This window comes from Pristiophorus japonicus, chromosome 14 (assembly GCF_044704955.1).
Source record: "Pristiophorus japonicus isolate sPriJap1 chromosome 14, sPriJap1.hap1, whole genome shotgun sequence".
Classification (NCBI taxonomy): Eukaryota; Metazoa; Chordata; class Chondrichthyes; family Pristiophoridae; genus Pristiophorus; species Pristiophorus japonicus.
The window spans coordinates 75865678-75884408 of NC_091990.1; the positions used below are offsets into that span (position 1 = coordinate 75865678).

At 45.3% G+C, this 18731-nt stretch overlaps 1 protein-coding gene across 1 annotated transcript in view; it reads right to left on the minus strand.

Annotated features, from left to right (window-relative positions):
• Positions 1–18731, minus strand: part of LOC139279611 (mucin-6-like) — an 838525-nt gene that overhangs the window by 160620 nt on the left and 659174 nt on the right. The window contains exons 41-46 of the mRNA XM_070898726.1: positions 16086–16112; positions 14555–14581; positions 13951–13974; positions 9562–9588; positions 8109–8135; positions 7206–7232 (exon numbers count right to left, since the gene is read on the minus strand). Coding sequence (XP_070754827.1) covers positions 7206–7232; positions 8109–8135; positions 9562–9588; positions 13951–13974; positions 14555–14581; positions 16086–16112 — 159 coding nt within the window. The remainder of the gene's footprint in view (positions 1–7205; positions 7233–8108; positions 8136–9561; positions 9589–13950; positions 13975–14554; positions 14582–16085; positions 16113–18731) is intronic.

An 18731-nucleotide genomic window follows, 5' to 3' on the forward strand; every position in this document is an offset into this window, starting at 1 on the left:
GGGTGTAAACCTCGTCCATGTACACAGTCCAGTTGACCTTGTGTATTGTCATGATGTCAGCTCATTTCAATGATGTGTGTACATGCCTGTGCACACTGGCCCGGGTATAGGGATCATATTGCTGCCTGGGCTTCCAGTGAGCCAGCTGTTCTTCAAGGACTCCCGAGCTACTGTTATGTAAACATGTTTGGACATTCTAGGAAAAAGTTGTGGAGGAGAAAACGTGCAGAAATCAGAGACATCAAACTCTAACTAACACGTTACTTTACCTGGTACATTGTAGTGGGCAGGTTCTGCTGGAACAGAAGAAATAGCATTTCAATTAACATTAACCAGGAAGGAGATTGTTCGAGTCACGTGTTTGAAGAACAGATGGGAAAGACACTAAATAATTACATTCTCAAATCTGTACAATCCAAACCGCTAATACTTGCTTGTTCCGACTGCCACTACATTGAGCAACAGAAAGTAAAGTTTGTGCATCAGCCTCAAGAGTTTGAATGACCTACTCTTGTTCCTCTTGGAAGTGCCATGACTGTTTTTTTCTCGAGACCATATAGACACCAATCTGATCCATGATTTCATTCTGATCCAAGCAGAGAACGAAACATGCTCAATCACACCTCACGCATTTCTTAGAATCACTCACTGATCCTCTCCAGAGTAATGGCATAAACAGCCATATGGTCTTCTCCTGAGTGTAAAATGTTAGTCACTGTCCAGTGTATAACAGCCACGACAGCAAATATAATGAATGGTGTTAAGGGTCAGCGGGCGGTGGATCAGTCGCTCTCAGGACTGAGCCAGATCTCAGCCTGCAAACCCCACCCATTTGGCCTTGTGTGATGTCATGAGGTCTGCTCATTTAAATCATCCGTGTCCACGCCGATGCACACTGCTCGATCGTATTGATCCCTGGGAATCCAGTGACCCAGCAGCTCTTAAAGGGATCCTGAGATATTGTCACGTAAAAATAGTTGGGAGTATGGGGAAGAGTGGGTAGAAGTCAAAATGTCTCAAAATCAAAGACATTTAAACTCTGAAAATCATTTTTTTTACCTGATGTATTGTAGTGGTGAGGTTCTTCTGGAAAAGAAGCATAAACATTTGAATTAACGTTGGATGGAAGTAGATTATTGACGAGGCATTTAATAACAGCAGAAATGGGAAAGTCATTAACTAATTTCCTACACACAAATGTACAATACAAGCTGCTGAATGGTCGCTCGTTAGAACTGACAAAACTGAGAGCTACAGAGAGTAAAGTGAGTGGAACAGGTTCGAGGGGCTGAATACCCTTCTCTTGTCCCTTTGTGAAGTACAATGGCTGGTAGTTTCCATACCCGATGGGCACCAATCCTATAGCGGCAGATCTCAGGGTTTAAACCTTGACCATGTGCACAGTCCCACTGACTGTGTGTGATGTCATGGCCGCAGCGATATTAAATATTTGGTGATCACACCTATGCCCCTGGCCCGGGTATAGGGAGCATACTGATGCCTGGGCTTCCAGTGACCCAACGTCTCGTAAAGGTCTCCCGAGATATTGCCACTTAAACATGATTGGCAACTGGTGAAGATTTGGGTCGAATTAAAAAATCTCAATATCAAAGAAATTCCAACGCTAACATGTGTCTTTACCTGGGGGATTATAGTGGGAAGGTTCTCCTGGAAAAGAAGAAATTACATTTGAATTAAGATTAAAAAGGAAGGTGATTGTTGGACACACACAGGATGAAAGAACAGATGGAGAATACACAAAATAATTTCCAAAACATAACTGTACAACACAAACAACTAATGCTCGCTTGTTAGAACTGCTGGAGCACCAAGAAATAATATTTGCGGAACAGACTCGAGTGTGCAGAATGCCCTACTCTTGTTCCTATGTGAAGCTCAATCGCCGGTCATCTGGATAAATGGCAAGAGACCAATCTGACCCATGATTGATTCTAATCGAAGGAGTAAACCAGAGGCAACAGATCACACCTCTCTCATTTATTAGAATCTCTCACTGATCCAATCCTGGGCCAGTGGTCAATGACATCGGTCCTGAAATTCTGCTGAGCCACCACTGAACTCGTGCCGTAATTGTGCAGGGAGAGAAATCCCAGAGAATCAGCGTAACCAGCCATTTGGTCCTCACCTGAGTATAAATTGTAAGTACTGTCCAGTTTATAACAACTAATACCACAAATGTAATTCATGCTCTGCCAAGGGTGAGCATCTGATCGATTATCACTTCTCAGTACAATGCCAGATCTCCGGGTGTAAACTTCGTCCATGTGCACAGTTCAGCTGACCTTTTGTGTTGTCATGATGTCAGCTTATTTGAATGCTGTGTGTACATGCCTATGCACACTGGCCCAGGTATAGGGATGATATTGCTGCCTGGGCTTCCAGTGAGCCAGCAGCTCTTCAAGGACTCCCGATCTACTGTGATCTAAACATGTTTGGACATACTGGGAAAAAAGTGTGGAGGTTAAAACGTGCAGAAATAAGAGACATCAAATTCGTTACCTGGTGGACTGTAGGGGGTATATTCTGCTGGAACAGAAGGAGTAACATTTCGATTAAAATGAAACAGGAAGAAGATTGTTGGACACACACATGTTTAAAGAACAGATGGGAAAGACACAAAATAATTACATTCTCAAAACAGTACAATCCAAGCCGCTAATGCTCGCTCGTTCCGACTGCCAAAACATTCAGCAACAGAAAGTATCGTGCGTGTAGATCAAGCTCGAGGGTACAGAATGCCCTACTCTTGTTCCTATGTGGAGCTCAATAGCTGATAGTCTGGATAAATGGCAAAAGACCAATGTGACCATGATTGATTGTGATCGAAGGAGCGAACCAAAGGCAACAGATCACACCTCTCTCATTTATTAGATTCTCTCATTGATCCAATCCTGGGCCACTGGTCAACGACATCATTCTTCTGAGTCACCACTGACCTGCCGGAATTGTGGAGGGAGACTGGCAGAAATCCCAGAATATCAGCATAACCAATCATTTGGTCCTCACACGAGTGTAAATTGTAAATACTGCCCAGTTTATAACTGCTAATACCAAAAATGTAATTCATGCTCTGCCAAGGGTCAGCTTACGGTAGATTATCATAAGGCATATTTGGCCTTGTGTCATCATCGTCATCATCATCATAGGCAGTCCCTCGGAATCGTGGAAGACTTGCTTCCACTCCCAAAGTGAGTTCCTTGATGGCTGAACAGTCCGATACGAGAGCCACAGACCTTGTTACAGGTGGGACAGACATTCGTCGAGGGAAAGGGTCGGTAGGGTTGGTTTGCCACACGCTCCTTCCGCTGCCTGCGCCTGGCCTCTTCATGCTCTTTGCATCGAGATTCCAGTCTCCCTCCACAATTCAACGCCCTCCCGGATGTACTTTCTCCACCTCAGGCGGTCTGCGGCCAAGGTCTACCAGGTATCAGTGGTGATGTCGCACTTTACCAGGGAGGCTTTGAGGGTCTCCTTATAACGGTTCCGCTGTCCTCCTGTGGCTCGTTTACCATGAAGGAGCTCTGCATAAAGCATTTGCTTCGGGAGTCTCGTATCTGGCATGCATACTATGTGGCCTGCCCAGCGAAGCTGATCGAGTGTGATCACTGCTTCAATACTGGGGATGTTAGCCTGGTCGAGGACACTGATGTTGGTGCGTCTGTCCTCCCAGGGGATTTGCAGGATCTTGCGGAGACATCGTTGGTTATATTTCTCCAGCGACTTCAGGTGTGTTCTATACATCGTCCATGCCTCAGATCCTTACAGGAGCCCTGTAGACAATGAGTTTGGTGGTAGATTTGAGGGCCTGGTCTTCAAACACTCTATTCTGCAGGCGGCCAAAGGCTGCGCTGGCGCACTGGAGGCGATGCTGAATCTCCGCATCAATGTCTGCCTTTGTTGATAAGAGGCCCCCCGAGATATGGGAAATGGTCTATGTTGTCCAGGGCCGCGCCATGGATCTTGATGATTGGAGGGCAGTGCTGTGTGGCGATGACAGACTGGTGAAGGACTTTTGTCTTATGGATGTTAAGAGTAAGACCCATGCTTTCATATGCCTCAGTGAATACATTGACTATATCCTGGAGTTCAGCCTCAGAATGTGCACAGACGCAGGCATCGTCCGCATACTGCAGCTCAATGACAGAGGTTGGTGTGATCTTGGACCTAGCCTGGAGACGGTGTAGGTTAAACAGCTTCCCACTGGTTCTGTAGTTTAATGCCACTCCAGCGGGGAGCTTGTTGATTGTGAGGTAGAGCATAGCGGAGAAGAAGATTGAGAAGAGTGTTGGAGCAATAACGCAGCCCTGTTTGACCCCGGTCCGGACGTGGATTAGGTCTGTAATGGATGCGTTAGTAAGGATCACGGCCTGCATGTCATTGTGAAGCAGGTGAAGGATGTTGACAAACTTTTGGGGGCATCCGAAATGGAGGAGGACGCTCCATAGACCCTCACGGTTGACAGTGTCAAAGGCCTTTGTAAGATCAAAAAAGGCCATGTATAAGGACTGGCGCTGCTCCCTGCATTTTTCCTGCAACTGGTGCGCTGCAAAGATCATGTCTGTTGTGCCCGATAGGGGACGAAATCCGCATTGTGATTCCAGGAGGAGCTCCTCGGCCACAGGGAGAAGATGATTGAGGAGAACTCGAGCCACAACTTTCCCAGTGGCTGAAAGCAGGGAGATTCGGACTTGTCCCCCTTTTTAAAAATGGTCACGATCACTGCATCTCTGAGATCTCCCGGCATGCTCTCCTCCCTCCAGATGAGAGAGATGAGGTCATGTATCCGCACTAACAGTGCCTCTGCGCCATATTTTAGTGCCTCAGCAGGGATTCCATCCGCATCCGTAGCCTTGTTATACTTAAGCTGTTTTATGGCTTTGCCAATCTCATGCAACGTTTGGGTTTCATTGAGGTGGTGGCGGGTGGCATGCTGCGGGATGGAATTGAGAACACTTGAGTCAAAGGCAGAGTCTCGATTGAGGAGATCTTCAAAATGCTCCTTCCATCAGGCCCTGACAGCCTCGGTGTCCTTGATGAGTGTTTCCCCATTCTTGGCCAGGAGTGGGGTATGGCCTTGGGAGTTTGGACCATAGGTGTCCTTGACTGCAGTGAAGAATCCTCGCATATCGTGGCTGTCGGTCAGTTGTTGTATCTCCTGTGCTTTCTCCATCCACCACCTGTTCTTTAGGTGGTGGATGGAGAAAGCACAGGAGATACTTTTGAAATAAATTGGGAACCTTTATCAACTTTTAATCTTTTAAAATAACTTTGGAAGTCATCTTCCTAATGCCTGCTCCCCAACCAAGCCTTGGCCATCTACCATCAATGGCGCTACCCAGCGCCGAGCTTGCGGCCAACACTTTGCAATTAGGCTTATCGAGCTGTGCCTGGTCTCCAGTTGTCATGGACCCCCTTGCCATTGGACAACGACCTTGTTCAGCTAAGCCCGTGTGATTGCCGGTGTGCAACGGCCACCCAACGTTAAAAGAACTCACACACAGGCATCTTCCACTCCGTCAGCATGAAGTTCGGGACCTTGAACATCAGGACCCTCCTGGACAATCCCAACAGCAACAGGCCAGAACGCGCACCATCATTGTTGCCTGGGAACTCATTGACATCGCTGCCCTAAGCAAGACTCGGCGGGCAGGGGAAGGCCAGTTGAAGGAACATGGTGGAGGTTACACCTTCTTCTGGATAGGGAAACCAGAGGCAGAACGCCACCTTCATGAAGTCGGCTTTGCCGTCAAGAATGAGCTGGCCTTGTGTGATGTCATGACGTCTGCTCATTTAAATAATCCGTGTCCACGCCGATGCACACTGCTCGATCGTATTGATTCCTGGGTATCCAGTAACCCAGCAGCTCTTAAAGGGCTCCCGAGACATTGTTATGTAAAAATAGTTGGGCGTATGGGGAAGAGTGAGTAGAAGTCAAAATGTCTAAAAATCAAAGACATTTAAACTCTGAAAATCACTTTTTTTTAACCTGATATATTGTAAAAATGATCTGGAAAAGGAGAATTAAAATTTAAATGCACTTTGAATGGAAGTAGATTGTTGACTAGTCAATTATTTAAAGAAGAAATGGGAAAGTCACGAACTAATGTCCTACACATAGCTGTACAATACAAACAACTAATGGTTGCCTGTTAGAACTGCCAAAACAGGGAGCTACAGAGAGTAAAGTGAGCGGAACAGATTTGAGGGCTGAATGCCCTTCTCTTGTTCCTTTGTGAGATACAATGGGTGGTAGTTTCCATACCCGATGGACACCAATCCTATAGAGGCAGATCTCAGGGTTTAAACCTTGGCCATGTGCACAGTCCCACTGACTGTATGTGATGTCATGGCCGCAGCGATATTAAATATTTGATGACCACACCTATGCCCCTGGCCCGGGTATAGGGAGTGTGTACTGATGCCTGGGCTTCCAGTGACCCAGCATCTCTTCGAGGTCTCCCGAGATATTGCCACTTAAAAATGATTGGCAACAGGCGAAGATTTGGGCTGAATTCAAACCGTCTGAACATCAAAGAAATTCCAGCGCTAGCATGTGACTTTACCTGGTGGATTATAGTGGGAAGGTTCTCCTGGAAAAGAAGAAATAACATTTGAATTAAGAATCAAGACTTCAGAGAATCACATGTACCAGATCACACCTCACTCATTTATTAGAATCTCTTACTGATCCAATCCTGGGCCAGTGGTCAATGACATCCCGCCCTGAAATCTCACCTTACCATAATTTTGGCGGGACACTGGCAGAATTCCCAGAGCATGGGGGTAAACAGCCATTAGGTTCTTACCTGAGTGTAAAATGTAAGTCACTATCTACTTTTTAACAACTAATACACCGAATATAATGAATGCTCTGTCAAAGGTCAGTGGACAGTCGATTATCCGTTGTCAGTATAGAGGCAGATCTCAGGGTTTAAACCTTGACCATGTGCACAGTCCCGCTGACTGTGTGTGATATCATGGCCGCAGCGATATTAAATATTTGGTGACCACACCTATGCCCCTGGCCTGGGTATTGGGAGCGTACTGATGCCTGGGCTTTCAGTGACCCAGCATCTCGTAAAGGTCTCCCGAGATATTACCATGATTGGCAACTGGGGAAGATTTGGGTCGAATTCAAAACAGCTCAATATCAAAGAAATTCCAGCACTAACATGTGTCTTTACCTGGGGGATTATAGTGGGAAGGTTCTCCTGGAAAAGAGGAAATAACATTTGAATTAAAATTAAAAAGGAAGGTGATTGTTGGACACACACATGATGAAAGAACAGATGGAGAATACACAAAATAATTTCCAAAACGTAACTGTACAACGCAAACAACTAATGCTCACTTGTTAGAACTGCTAGAGCACCAGGAAATAATATTTGCGGAACAGACTCGAGTGTGCAGAATACCCTACTCTTGTTCCTATGTGAAGCTCAATCGCCAATAGTCTGGATAAATGGCAAGAGGCCAATCTGACCCATGATTGATTCTGATCGAAGGAGCGAACCAGAGGCAACAGATCACACCTCTCTCATTTATTCGATTCTCTCACTGATCCAACCCTGGGCCAGTGGTCAATGACATCCGTCCTGAAATTCTGCTGAGCCACCACTGAACTCCTGCTGTAATTGTGGAGGGAGACTGGCAGAAATCCCAGAGAATCAGCATAACCAGTCATTTGGTCCTCACCCGAGTGTAAATTGTAAGTCCTGTCCAGTTTATAACAACTAATACCACAAATGTATTTCATGCCCTGCCAAGGCTGAGCTTACGGTAGATTATCACTTCTCAGTACAATGCCAGATCTCAGGGTGTAAACTGCGTCCATGTATGTACACAGTCCAGCTGACCTTGTGTGTTGTCATGATGTCAGCTCATTTCAATGATGTGTGTACACACCTATGCACACTGACCTGGGTATAGGGATCATATTGCTGCCTGGGCTTCCAGTGAGCCAGCAGCTCTTCAAGGACTCCCCAGCTACTGTCACCTCAAAATGATTGGCCACACTAGAAAAAGGTGTGGAGGTCAAAACGTGCAGAAATCAGAGACATCAAACTCTGACTAACACGTTACTTTACCTGGTACATTGTAGTGGGTAGGTTCTGCTGGAACAGAAGAAATAAGATTTCAAATAACATCAAAGATGAAGGAGATTGTTGGAGTCACGTTTGAAGAACAGATGGGAAAACACAAAATAATTACACTCTCAAGACTGTACAATCCAATGCTCGCTCATTCCGACTGCCACAACATTGAGCAACAGAAAGTAAAGCGTGTGGATCAAGCTCGAGGGTTTGAATGAACTAATCTTGTTCCTCTATGAAGTACAATGGCTGGCTTTCGAGGAACCATATAAACAGCAATCTGACCCATAATTTCATCCTGATCGAAGCAGAGAACGAAACATGCTAAATTATACCTCATGCATTTCTTAGAATCATTCACTGATCCAATTCTGGGACAGTGGTCAATGACCCTGAAATTCCGCTGGAGGTCTTTGAAGATGTAACGAGCAGGGTGGATAAGGGGGAAACCAGTGGATGGGGTGTATTTGGATTTCCAGAACGGATTCGATAGTCTGCCACATAACAGGTTACTGCACAAGATAAAAGTTCATGGGGTTGGGGTAATATATTAGCATGGAAAGAGGATTGGCTAACTAACAGAAAACAGATAAATAGGTCAGTGCTGGGTCCTTGACTATTTACAATCTATATTAATGACTTCGATGAAGGGACCGAGTGCAATGTAGCCAAACTTGCTGATGATACAAAGATGGGTGGGAAAGCAAATTGTGAAGAGGACACCAAAAATCTGCAAAGGGATATCGAAAGGCTAAGTGAGTGGGCAAAAATTTGGCACATGGAGTACAATGTGGGAAAATGTGAGGTTATCCACTTTGGCAGAAATAATAGAAAAGCAAATTATAATTTAAATGGAGAAAAATTGCAAAATGCTGCAGTACAGAGGGACCTGGGGGTCCTTGTGCATGAAATATAAAAAGTTAGTATGCAAGCACAGTAAGTAATCAGGAAGGCAAATGGCGCAGTGGTCAATGACATCGGCTCTGGAATGGCGCTGTGCCAACACTGAACTTTTGCTGTAATTTTGGAGGAAGACTGGCAGAAATTCTGGAGTAATGGCAAAAACAGCCATATGATCTTGTCCTGAGTGTAAAATGTAAGTCACTGTCCAATGTATAACAGCCACTACAGCAAATATAATGAATGGTGTTAAAGATCAGCGGGCAGTAGATCAGCCGCTCTCAGGACTGAGCCAGATCTCAACCGGCAAACCCCGCCCATTTGGCCTTGTGTGATGTCATGAGGTCTGAACATTTAAATAATCCGTGTCCACGCTAAGCACAGTGCACGATCGTATTGATCCCTGGGGATCCAGTGACCCAGCAGCTCTTGAAGGGCTCCCGAGATACTATCACATCAAAATAATTGGAAATACTGCGAAAAAGGTGTGGAGGTCAAAACGTGCAGAAATCAAAGTCACCAAACTCTGACTAACACATTTATTTACCTGGTGCTGTGTAATGGGTAGTTTCTGCTGGAACAGAAGGAATACAATTCCAATTAACATTAAACAGGCAGGGGATTGTTGGACTCACGTGTTTAAGAACAGAGGGAAAAGCACGAATCATTTTCCGCCACAAATCTGTACAATACAAACAGCTATCGCTCGCTTCGCAGAACTGTGAAACTGTGAAACGTTTGAAGTTATGCAAGCACAGAAGCTTGTGGAACAGGCTCGATGGCCTGAATTCCCTCCTCATGTTCCTTTGTGAAGTACAATGGTTGGTAGTCTCGACACCCGATGGATAACCAACCTCACACAAGATTGATTCTAATCAAAGTAGAGAACTAAACGTAACATAGAAACATAGAAAATAGGTGCAGGAGTAGGCCATTTGGCCCTTCGAGCCTGCACCACCATTCAATATGATCATGGCTGATCATGCAACTTCAGTACCCCACTCCTGCCTTCTCTCCATACCCCTTGATCCCTTTAGCCATAAGGGCCACATCTAACTTCCTTTTGAATATATCTAACGAACTGGCCTCAACAACTTTCTATGGTAGAGAATTCCACAGGCTCACAATTCTCTGAATGAAAAGTTTCTCCTCATTTCAGTCCTATATGGCTCACCCCTTATCCTTAGACTGTGACCCCTGGTTCTGGACTTCCCCAACATCGGGAACAATCTTCCTGCATCTATCCTGTCCAATCCCATCAGAATTTTGCATGCTTCTATGAGATCCTCTCATATTCTTTTAAATTCCAGTGAATATAAGCCGAGTCGATCCATTCTTTCTTCATATGCCAGTCCTGCCATCCCGGGAATCAGTCTGGTGAACCTTTGCTCCACTCCTTCAATAGCAAGAACATCCTTCCTCAGATTAGGAGACCAAAACTGCACACAATACTCAAGGTGTGGTCTCACCAAGTCCCCATACAACTGCAGTAAGACCTACCTGCTCTTATACTCAAATCCCCTAGCTATGGAAGCCAACATACCATTTGCCTTCTTCACCGCCTGCTGTATCTGCATGCCAACTTTCAATGACTGATATACCATGACACCCAGGTCTCGTTGTACCTCCCCTTTTCCTAATCTGCCGCCATTCAGATAATATTCTGCCTTCGTGTTTTTGCCACCAAAGTGGATAACCTCACATTTATCCACATTATACTGTATCTGCCACTCATTTGTCCATTCACCTAACCTGTCCAAGTCACCCTGCAGCCTTTTAGCGTCCTCCTCACAGCTCATACCGCCACCCAGCTTAGTGTCATCTGCAAACTTGGAGATATTACACTCAATTCCCGCATCCAAATCATTAATGTATATTGTAAATAGCTGGGGTCCCAGCACTGAGCCCTGCGGCACTCCACTAGTCACTTCCTGCCATTCTGTAAAGGACCCGTTTATCCCGACTCTCTGCTTCCGGTCTGCCAACCAGTTCTCTATCCATGTCAGTACATTACCCCCAATACCACGTGCTTTAATTTTGCACACCAATCTCTTGTGTGGGACCTTGTCAAAAGCCTTTTGAAAGTCCAAATACACCACATCCACTGGTTCTCCCTTGTCCACTCTACTAGTTACATCCTCAAAAAATTCTAGAAGATTTGTCAAGCAGGATTTCCCTTTCATAAATCTATGCTGACTTGGACCGATCCCGTCACTATTTTCCAAATGTGCTGCTATTTCATCTTTAATAATTGATCCAACATTTTCCCCACTACTGATGTCAGGCTAACCGGTCTATAATTACCCGCCTTCTCTCTCCCTCCCTTCTTAAAAAGTGATGTTACATTAGCTACCCGCCAGTCCATAGGAACCGATCCAGAGTCGATAAGACTGTTGGAAAATGATCACCAACACATCCACTATTTCTAGGGCTACTTCCTTAAGTACTCTGGGATGCAGACTATCAGGACTCGGGAATTTATTGGCCTTCAATCCCATCAATTTCCCTAACACAATTTCCCACCTAATAAGGATTTCCTTCAGTTCCTCCTTCTCACTAGACTCTCGGTCCCTTAGTATTTCCGGAAGGTTATTTGTGTCTTCCTTCGTGAAGACAGAACCAAAGTATTTTTTTAACTGGTTCACCATTTCTTTGTTCCCCATTATGAATTCACCTGAATCTGACTGCAAGGGACCTACGTTTGTCTTCATTAATACGGGAACTACAGTCTCTGTCACAGTTGGGACAGACGGTCATTAGAGGAAAGGGTGGGTGGGGAGTCTGGTTTGCCGCACACTCTTTCCGCTGCCCGCACTTGACTTCTGCATGCTCTCGGCAACGAGACTCGAGGTGCTTAGCGCCCTCCCGGATGCTCTTCCTCCACTTCGGGCAGTTTTTGGCCAGGGCCTCCCAGGTGTCAGTGGGGATGTTGCATTTAATCAAGGAGGCTTTGAGGGTGTCCTTGAAACGTTTCCTCTGCCCACCTGCGACTCGCATGCCATGTAGGAGTTCCGAGTAGAGCACTTGCTTTGGGAGTCTTATGTTGGGCATGCGAACAATGTGGTCTGCCCAACGAACCTCGTAGAGTGTGATCAGTGTTTTAATGCTGGGGATGTTGGCCTGATCGAGAACACTGACGTTGGTACGTCTGTCCACCGAGGGGATTTGCAGGATCTTGCGGAGACATCGTTGGTGGTATTTCTCCTGCAATTTGAGGTGTCTACTCTATATGGCCCATGTCTCTGAGCCATATAGGAGGGCAGGTATTACTACAGCCCTGTAGACCATAAGCTTGGTTGCAGATTTGAGAGGCTGATCTTCAAACACTTTCTTCCTCAGGTGGTCAGTGGCTGCGCTGGCACATTGAGGTGGTGTTGAATCTCGTCGTCGATGTCTGCCCTTGCTGATAGTAGGCTCCCGAGGTATGGAAAGTGGTCCACGTTGTCCAGAGCCGCACCGTGGCTCTTGATGACTGGGGTGCAGTGCTGTGTGGCGGGGTCAGGTTAGTGGAGGATCTTTGTCTTACGGATGTTTACTGTAAGGCCCATGCTTTAGTACACCTCGGTGCAGGTGTTGACGATGACTTGGAGTTCAGCCTCTGAATGCGCGCAGACGCAAGCGTGGTCCGTGTCGTGTAGTTTGACAACAGAGGATGGGACGATCTTCGATCTGGCCTGGAGGCGACAGTTAAACAGGTTCCCACTGGTTCTATAGTTTAGTTCCATTCCAGCGGGGAGCTTGTTGAGTGTGAGGTGGAGCATGGCAGCAAGGAAGATCGAGAAGAGGGTTGGCGCGATGATGCAGCCCTGCTTAACCGGGTGTGGACGTTGATTAGGTCTGTGGTGGATCTGTTGGTCAGGACCACGGCCTGCATGTTGTCGTGGTGCAGGCGGAGGATGGTGACGAACTTTTGGGGCCGGCTGAATTGGAGGTGGACGCTCCATAGTCCCTCGGAGTTAACAGTGTCAAAGGCCTTTGTAAGGCCAAAGAAGGCCATGTACAAGGGTTGGTGCTGTTCACTGCATTTCTCTTGCAGTTGTAGCGTCGTAAAGATCATATTCGTTGGGCTCCGTAGGGGATGGAATCCGCACTGTGACTCCGGGAGGAGCTCCACAGCCACAGGAGAAGACGGTTGAGGAGGATTCCAGCAATGATTTTCCCATTGTTCGAGGGGCCAGGTGGCCTACTCCTGATCCTATTTCTTATGTTCTTAAAAGCTAGCGCATCAGAAACTAATATTCGTGGGACAGGCTCGAGAGGCTGATTGCCCTACTCTTGTTCCTATGTGAAGCTCAATCGCCGGTAGTCTGGATAAATGGCAAGAGACCAATCTGACCCATGATTGATTCGGATCGAAGGAGCGAACCAGAGGCAACAGATCACACCTCTCTCATTTATTAGATTCTCTCACTGATCCAATCCTGGGCCAGTGGTCAATGACATTGGTCCTGAAATTCTACTGAGCCACCACTGAACTCCTGCCGTAATTGTGGAGGGAGACTGGCAGAAATCCCAGAGAATCAGCGTAACCCGTCATTTGGTCCTCACCCGAGTGTAAATTGTAAATCCTGTCCAGTTTATAACATCTAATATCACAAATGTAATTCATGCCCTGCCAAGGGTCAGCTTACGGTAGATTATCACTTTTCAGTACAATGCCAGATCTCAGGGTGTAAACCGCACCCATGTACACAGTCCAGCTGACCTTGTGTGTTGTCATGATGTCAGCTCATTTCAATAATGTGTGTACATGGCTGTGCCCCTGGCCCAGGTATAGGGATCATATTGCTGCCTGGGCTTCCAGTGAGCCAGCAGCTCTTCAAGGACTCCCGAGCTACTGGCACATCAAAATGATTGGCCATACTGGGAAACAGGTGTGGAGGTCAAAACGTGCAGAAATCAACGTCATCAAACTCTGACTAACACAGTTATTTACCTGGTGCATTGTAGTGGGTAGGTTCTGCTGGAACAGAAGGAATAACATTTCAATAACATTAAACAGGCAGGAGATTGTTGGACTTATGTGTTTAAAGAACAGAGGGAAAAACACCATTTAGTTTCCGCCACAAAACTGCAATACAAACTGCTATCACTCGCTTCGCAGAACTGTGCAATGTTTGAGCAACAGCAACAGAAGCTTGTGGAACAGGTTCGATGGGCTGAATGCTCAACCCTTGTTCCTTTGTGAAGTAAAATGGTAGTCTTGATAGGAAACGAAGGAGATTGTTGACGAGTCACTTATTTAAAGAAGAAATGGACATGTCACTAACTAATGTCCTACACATAGCTATACAATACAAACAACTAATGGTCGTTTGTTAGAACTGCCAAAGCAGAGAGCAACAGAAAGTAAAGTGAGCGGAACAGGTTCGAGGGGCTGAATGCCCTTCTCTTGTTCCTTTGTGAAGTACAATGGCTGGTAGTTTCCATACCCGATGGACACCAATCCTATAGAGGCAGATCTCAGGGTTTAAACCTTGACCATGTGCACAGTCCCGCTGACTGTGTGTGATCAAACTGTGAATGACACATTACTTTACCTGGCGTATTGTAGTGGGTAGGTTCTGCTGGAACAGAGGAATAACATTTCAATTAACATTAAAAAGGCAGGACATTGTAGGAGTCACGTGTTTAGATCAGATGGGAAAGACGCTAAATAATTACATTCTGAAAACTCAATCCAAACAGCGAATGCTCGCTCGTTACTCCTGCCAAAACATTGAGCACCAGAAAGTAAAGTGTGTGGATCAGGCTCGAAGGTCTGAATGACCCAAACTTGTTCCTCTGTGAAGTACAATGATTGGTAGTCTCGAAACCAGAGAGACACCAATCTGACCCATGATTGATTCTGATCGAAGCAGAGAACCAAATGTAACAAATCACACCTCACTCATTTTTGGAATCGCTCACTGATCCAATCCTGGGACAGTGGTCAGTGACATCGGTCTGAAATGCCGCTGAGCCACCACTAATCTTCTGCCATTATTTTTGTGGAAGACAGTCAGAAATCCCAGAGTAATGGCATAAACAGCCATATAGTCTTTTCCTGAGTGTGAAATGTAAACCACTGCCCAGTTTATAACAGTCACCACAGCAAATATAATGAATGGTGTTAAGGGTCAGCAGGCGATGGATCAGCTGCTCTCAGGACTGAGCCAGATCTCAGCCTGTAAACCCCGCCCATTTACAGGTTTGACATGTGTGATGTTATGAGGTTCCTCATTTAAATAATCTGTGTCCACACCGATGCACACTGCTCGATCGTATTGATCCCTGGGGATCCAGTGACCCAGCAGCTCTTAAAGGGATCCTGAGATACTGTCACTTAAAAATAGTTGGACATATGGGAATGTGTGGGCAGAAGTCAAACTGTCTCGAAATCAAAGACATTCAAACTCTGACTGTGGCTGTGATGGATTGCAGTCAGTTTTTTTTGGAAAAGAAGGTTTGAAATTTGATTTAATGTTGAAATGAAGGAGATTGTTGACAGACACTTATTTAAAGAAGAAATGGGAAAGTCACTAACTAATTTCCTGCACATAGCTGTACAATACAAGCAACTAATCGTTGAACTGCCAAAACTGAGAGCGACAGAAAGTAAAGTGAGCGGAACAGGGGTTTGAGGGGCGGAATGCCCTTCTCTTGTTCCTTTGTGAAGTACAATGGCTGGTAGTTTGATACCCAATGGACACCAATCCTATAGCGGATGATCTCAGGGTCATTGACCTGAAACATTAACCCTGTTTCCCTCTCCACAGACGCTGCCTGACTCGCTGAGATTTCCAGCATTTTCTGTTTTTACCTCAGGGTTTAAACCTTGATCATATGCACAGTCCACCTGACTGCGTGTGATGTCATGTCCGCAGCGATATTAAATATTTGGTGACCACACCTATGTCCCTAGCCCGGGTATAGGGAGCGTACTGATGCCTGGGCTTCCAGTGACCCAGCATCTCTTAAAGGTCTCCCGAGATATTGCCACTTAAAAAAGATTGGCAGCTGGGGAAGATTTGGGTCGAAGTCAAATTATGTCAAAATCGAAGAAATTCAAATGCTAACAAGTATCTTTACCTGGTTGATAATTGTGGGAAGGTTCTGCTGGAAAAGAAGAAATAACATTTGAATTAAGATTAAAACGGAAGACGATTGTTGGACACACACGTGATGAAAGAACAGATGGAGAAGATGTTAATTATTTTGAAAACAAAAATGTACAACACAAACAGCTAACGCACCTTGTTAGAACTGCGAGAGCACCAGAAACTAATATTCGTGGAACTGGCTCAACGGGCTGAATGCTTAACTCTTGTCCCGATCTCTGTAATCTCTTTCAGCCTCACAACTGCACGAGATGTCTGCGCTCCTCAAATTCTGGCAACTTATAACTGCTCAACCATCAGTGGCCGTGCCTCCAGCTGCCTGGGCTCTAAGCTCTGGAACTTCGTCCCAAAACCTCTCCACCTCTCTACCTCTCTTTCCTCCTTTAAGATGCCCCTTAAACACTACCTCTTTGACCAAGCTTTTGGTAATCTGCCGTAATTTCTTCTTGTGTTGCTCGGTGTCAAATGTATTTATTTTGTCTTGTTCACACTACTGTGAAATGCCTTTGGATGCTTTAATACATTGAAGGCGCTATATAAATAAAAGCTTTTGTTGTGAAGTGCAATGGATGGTAGTCTATGTGAAAGATAAAAAACCAATCTGACCCATGATCGAATCTGATCGAATTAGAGAACCAGCCATAACAGATCACACCTCACTCATTTATTAGATTCTCTCACTGATCCAATCCTGGGCCAGTGGTCAATGAGATTGGTCCTGAAATTCTGCTGAGCCACCACTGAACTCCTGCTGTAATTGTGGAGGGAGACTGGCAGAAATCCCAGAGAATCAGCTTAACCAGTCATTTGGTCCTCACCAGAGTATAAATTGTAAGTACTGTGCAGGAGCAATTAGAGAGCTGGCCATCCTAGACTGGGTGATGTGTAATGAGGGAGGATTAATTAGCAATCTTGTTGTGCGAGGCCCCTTGGGGAGAGTGACCATAATATGGTAGAATTCTTCATTAAGATGGAGAGTGACACAGTTAATTCAGAGACTAGGGTCCTGAACTTAAAAAAAAGGTAACTTTGATGGTATAAGACGTGGGTAGACTAGGATAGACTGGCGAATGATACTAAAAGGGTTGACGGTGGATAGGCAATGGCAGACATTTAAAGATCACATAGATGAACTTCAACAATTGTACATCCCTGTCTGACGTAAAAATAAAATGGGGAAGGTGGCTGAACCGTGACTAACAAGGAAAATTAGGGATAGTGTTAAAACCAAGGCATATAAATTGGCCAGAAAAAGCAGCAAACTTGAGGACTGGGAGAAATTTAGAATTCAGCAGAGGAGGACAAAAGGATTTAATAAGGAGGGGAAAAATTGAGTATGAGAGGAAGCTTGCCGGGAAGATAAAAACTGACTGCAAAAGGTTCCATAGATATGTGAAGAGAAAAAGATTAGTGAAGACATATGTAGGTCCCTTGCAGTCAGAATCAGGTGAATTTATAATGGGGAACAAAGAAATGGCAGACCAATTGAACAAATACTTTGGTTCTGTCTTCACTAAAGAAGACACAAATAACCTTCCAGAAATACTAGGGGACCGAGGGTCTAGCGAGAAGGAGGAACTGAAGGAAATCCTTATTAGTCAGGAAATTGTGTTCGGGAAATTGATGAGATTGAAGGACGATAAATCCCCAGGGCCTGATAGTCTGCATCCCAGAGTACTTAAGGAAGTGGCCCTAGAAATCAATAGTGGATGCATTGATGGTCATTTTCCAACATTCTATAGACTCTGGATCAGTTCCTATGGATTGAAGGGTAGCTAATGTAACCCCACTTTTTAAAAAAGGAGGGAGAGAGAAAACAAGTTAGCCTGATATCGGTAGTGGGGAAAATGTTGGAATCAATTATTAAAGTTGTAATAGAGCGCATTTGGAAAGCAGTGACAGGATTTGTCCAAGTCAGCATGGATTTATGAAAGGAAATCATGCTTGAGAAATCTTCTAGAATTATTTGAGGATGTAACGAGTAAAGTGGACAAGGGTGAACCAGTGGATGTGGTGTATTTGGACTTCCAAAAGGCTTTTGACAAGGTCCCACACAAACGATTAATGTGCAAAATTAAAGCACATGGTATGGGGGTAATGTATTGACATGGATAGAGAATTGGTTGGCAGACAGGAAGGAAAGAGTAGGAATAAACGGGTGCTTTTCAGAATGGCAGGCAGTGACTAGTGGGGTACCGCAGGGTTCAGTGCTGGGACCCTTCTATTTACAATATACATTAATGATTTAGATGAAGGAATTGAATGTAATATCTTTAAGTTTGCAGATGACACTAAGCTGGGTGGCAGTGTGAGCTGTGAGGAGGATGCTAAGAGGCTGCAGGGTGATTTGGACAGGTTAGCTGCATGGCAGATGCAGTATAATGTAGATAAATGTGAGGTTATCCACTTTGGTGGCAAAAACAGGAAGGCAGAATATTATCTCAATGGTGACAGATTAGGAAAAGGGGAGGTGCAATGAGACCTGGGTGTCATGGTACATCAGTAATTGAAAGTTAGCATGCAGGTACAGCAGGCGGTGAAGAAGGCAAATGGCATGCTGGCCTTCATAGCGTGAGGATTTGAGTATAGGAGCAGGGAGGTCTTGCTGCAGTTGTAC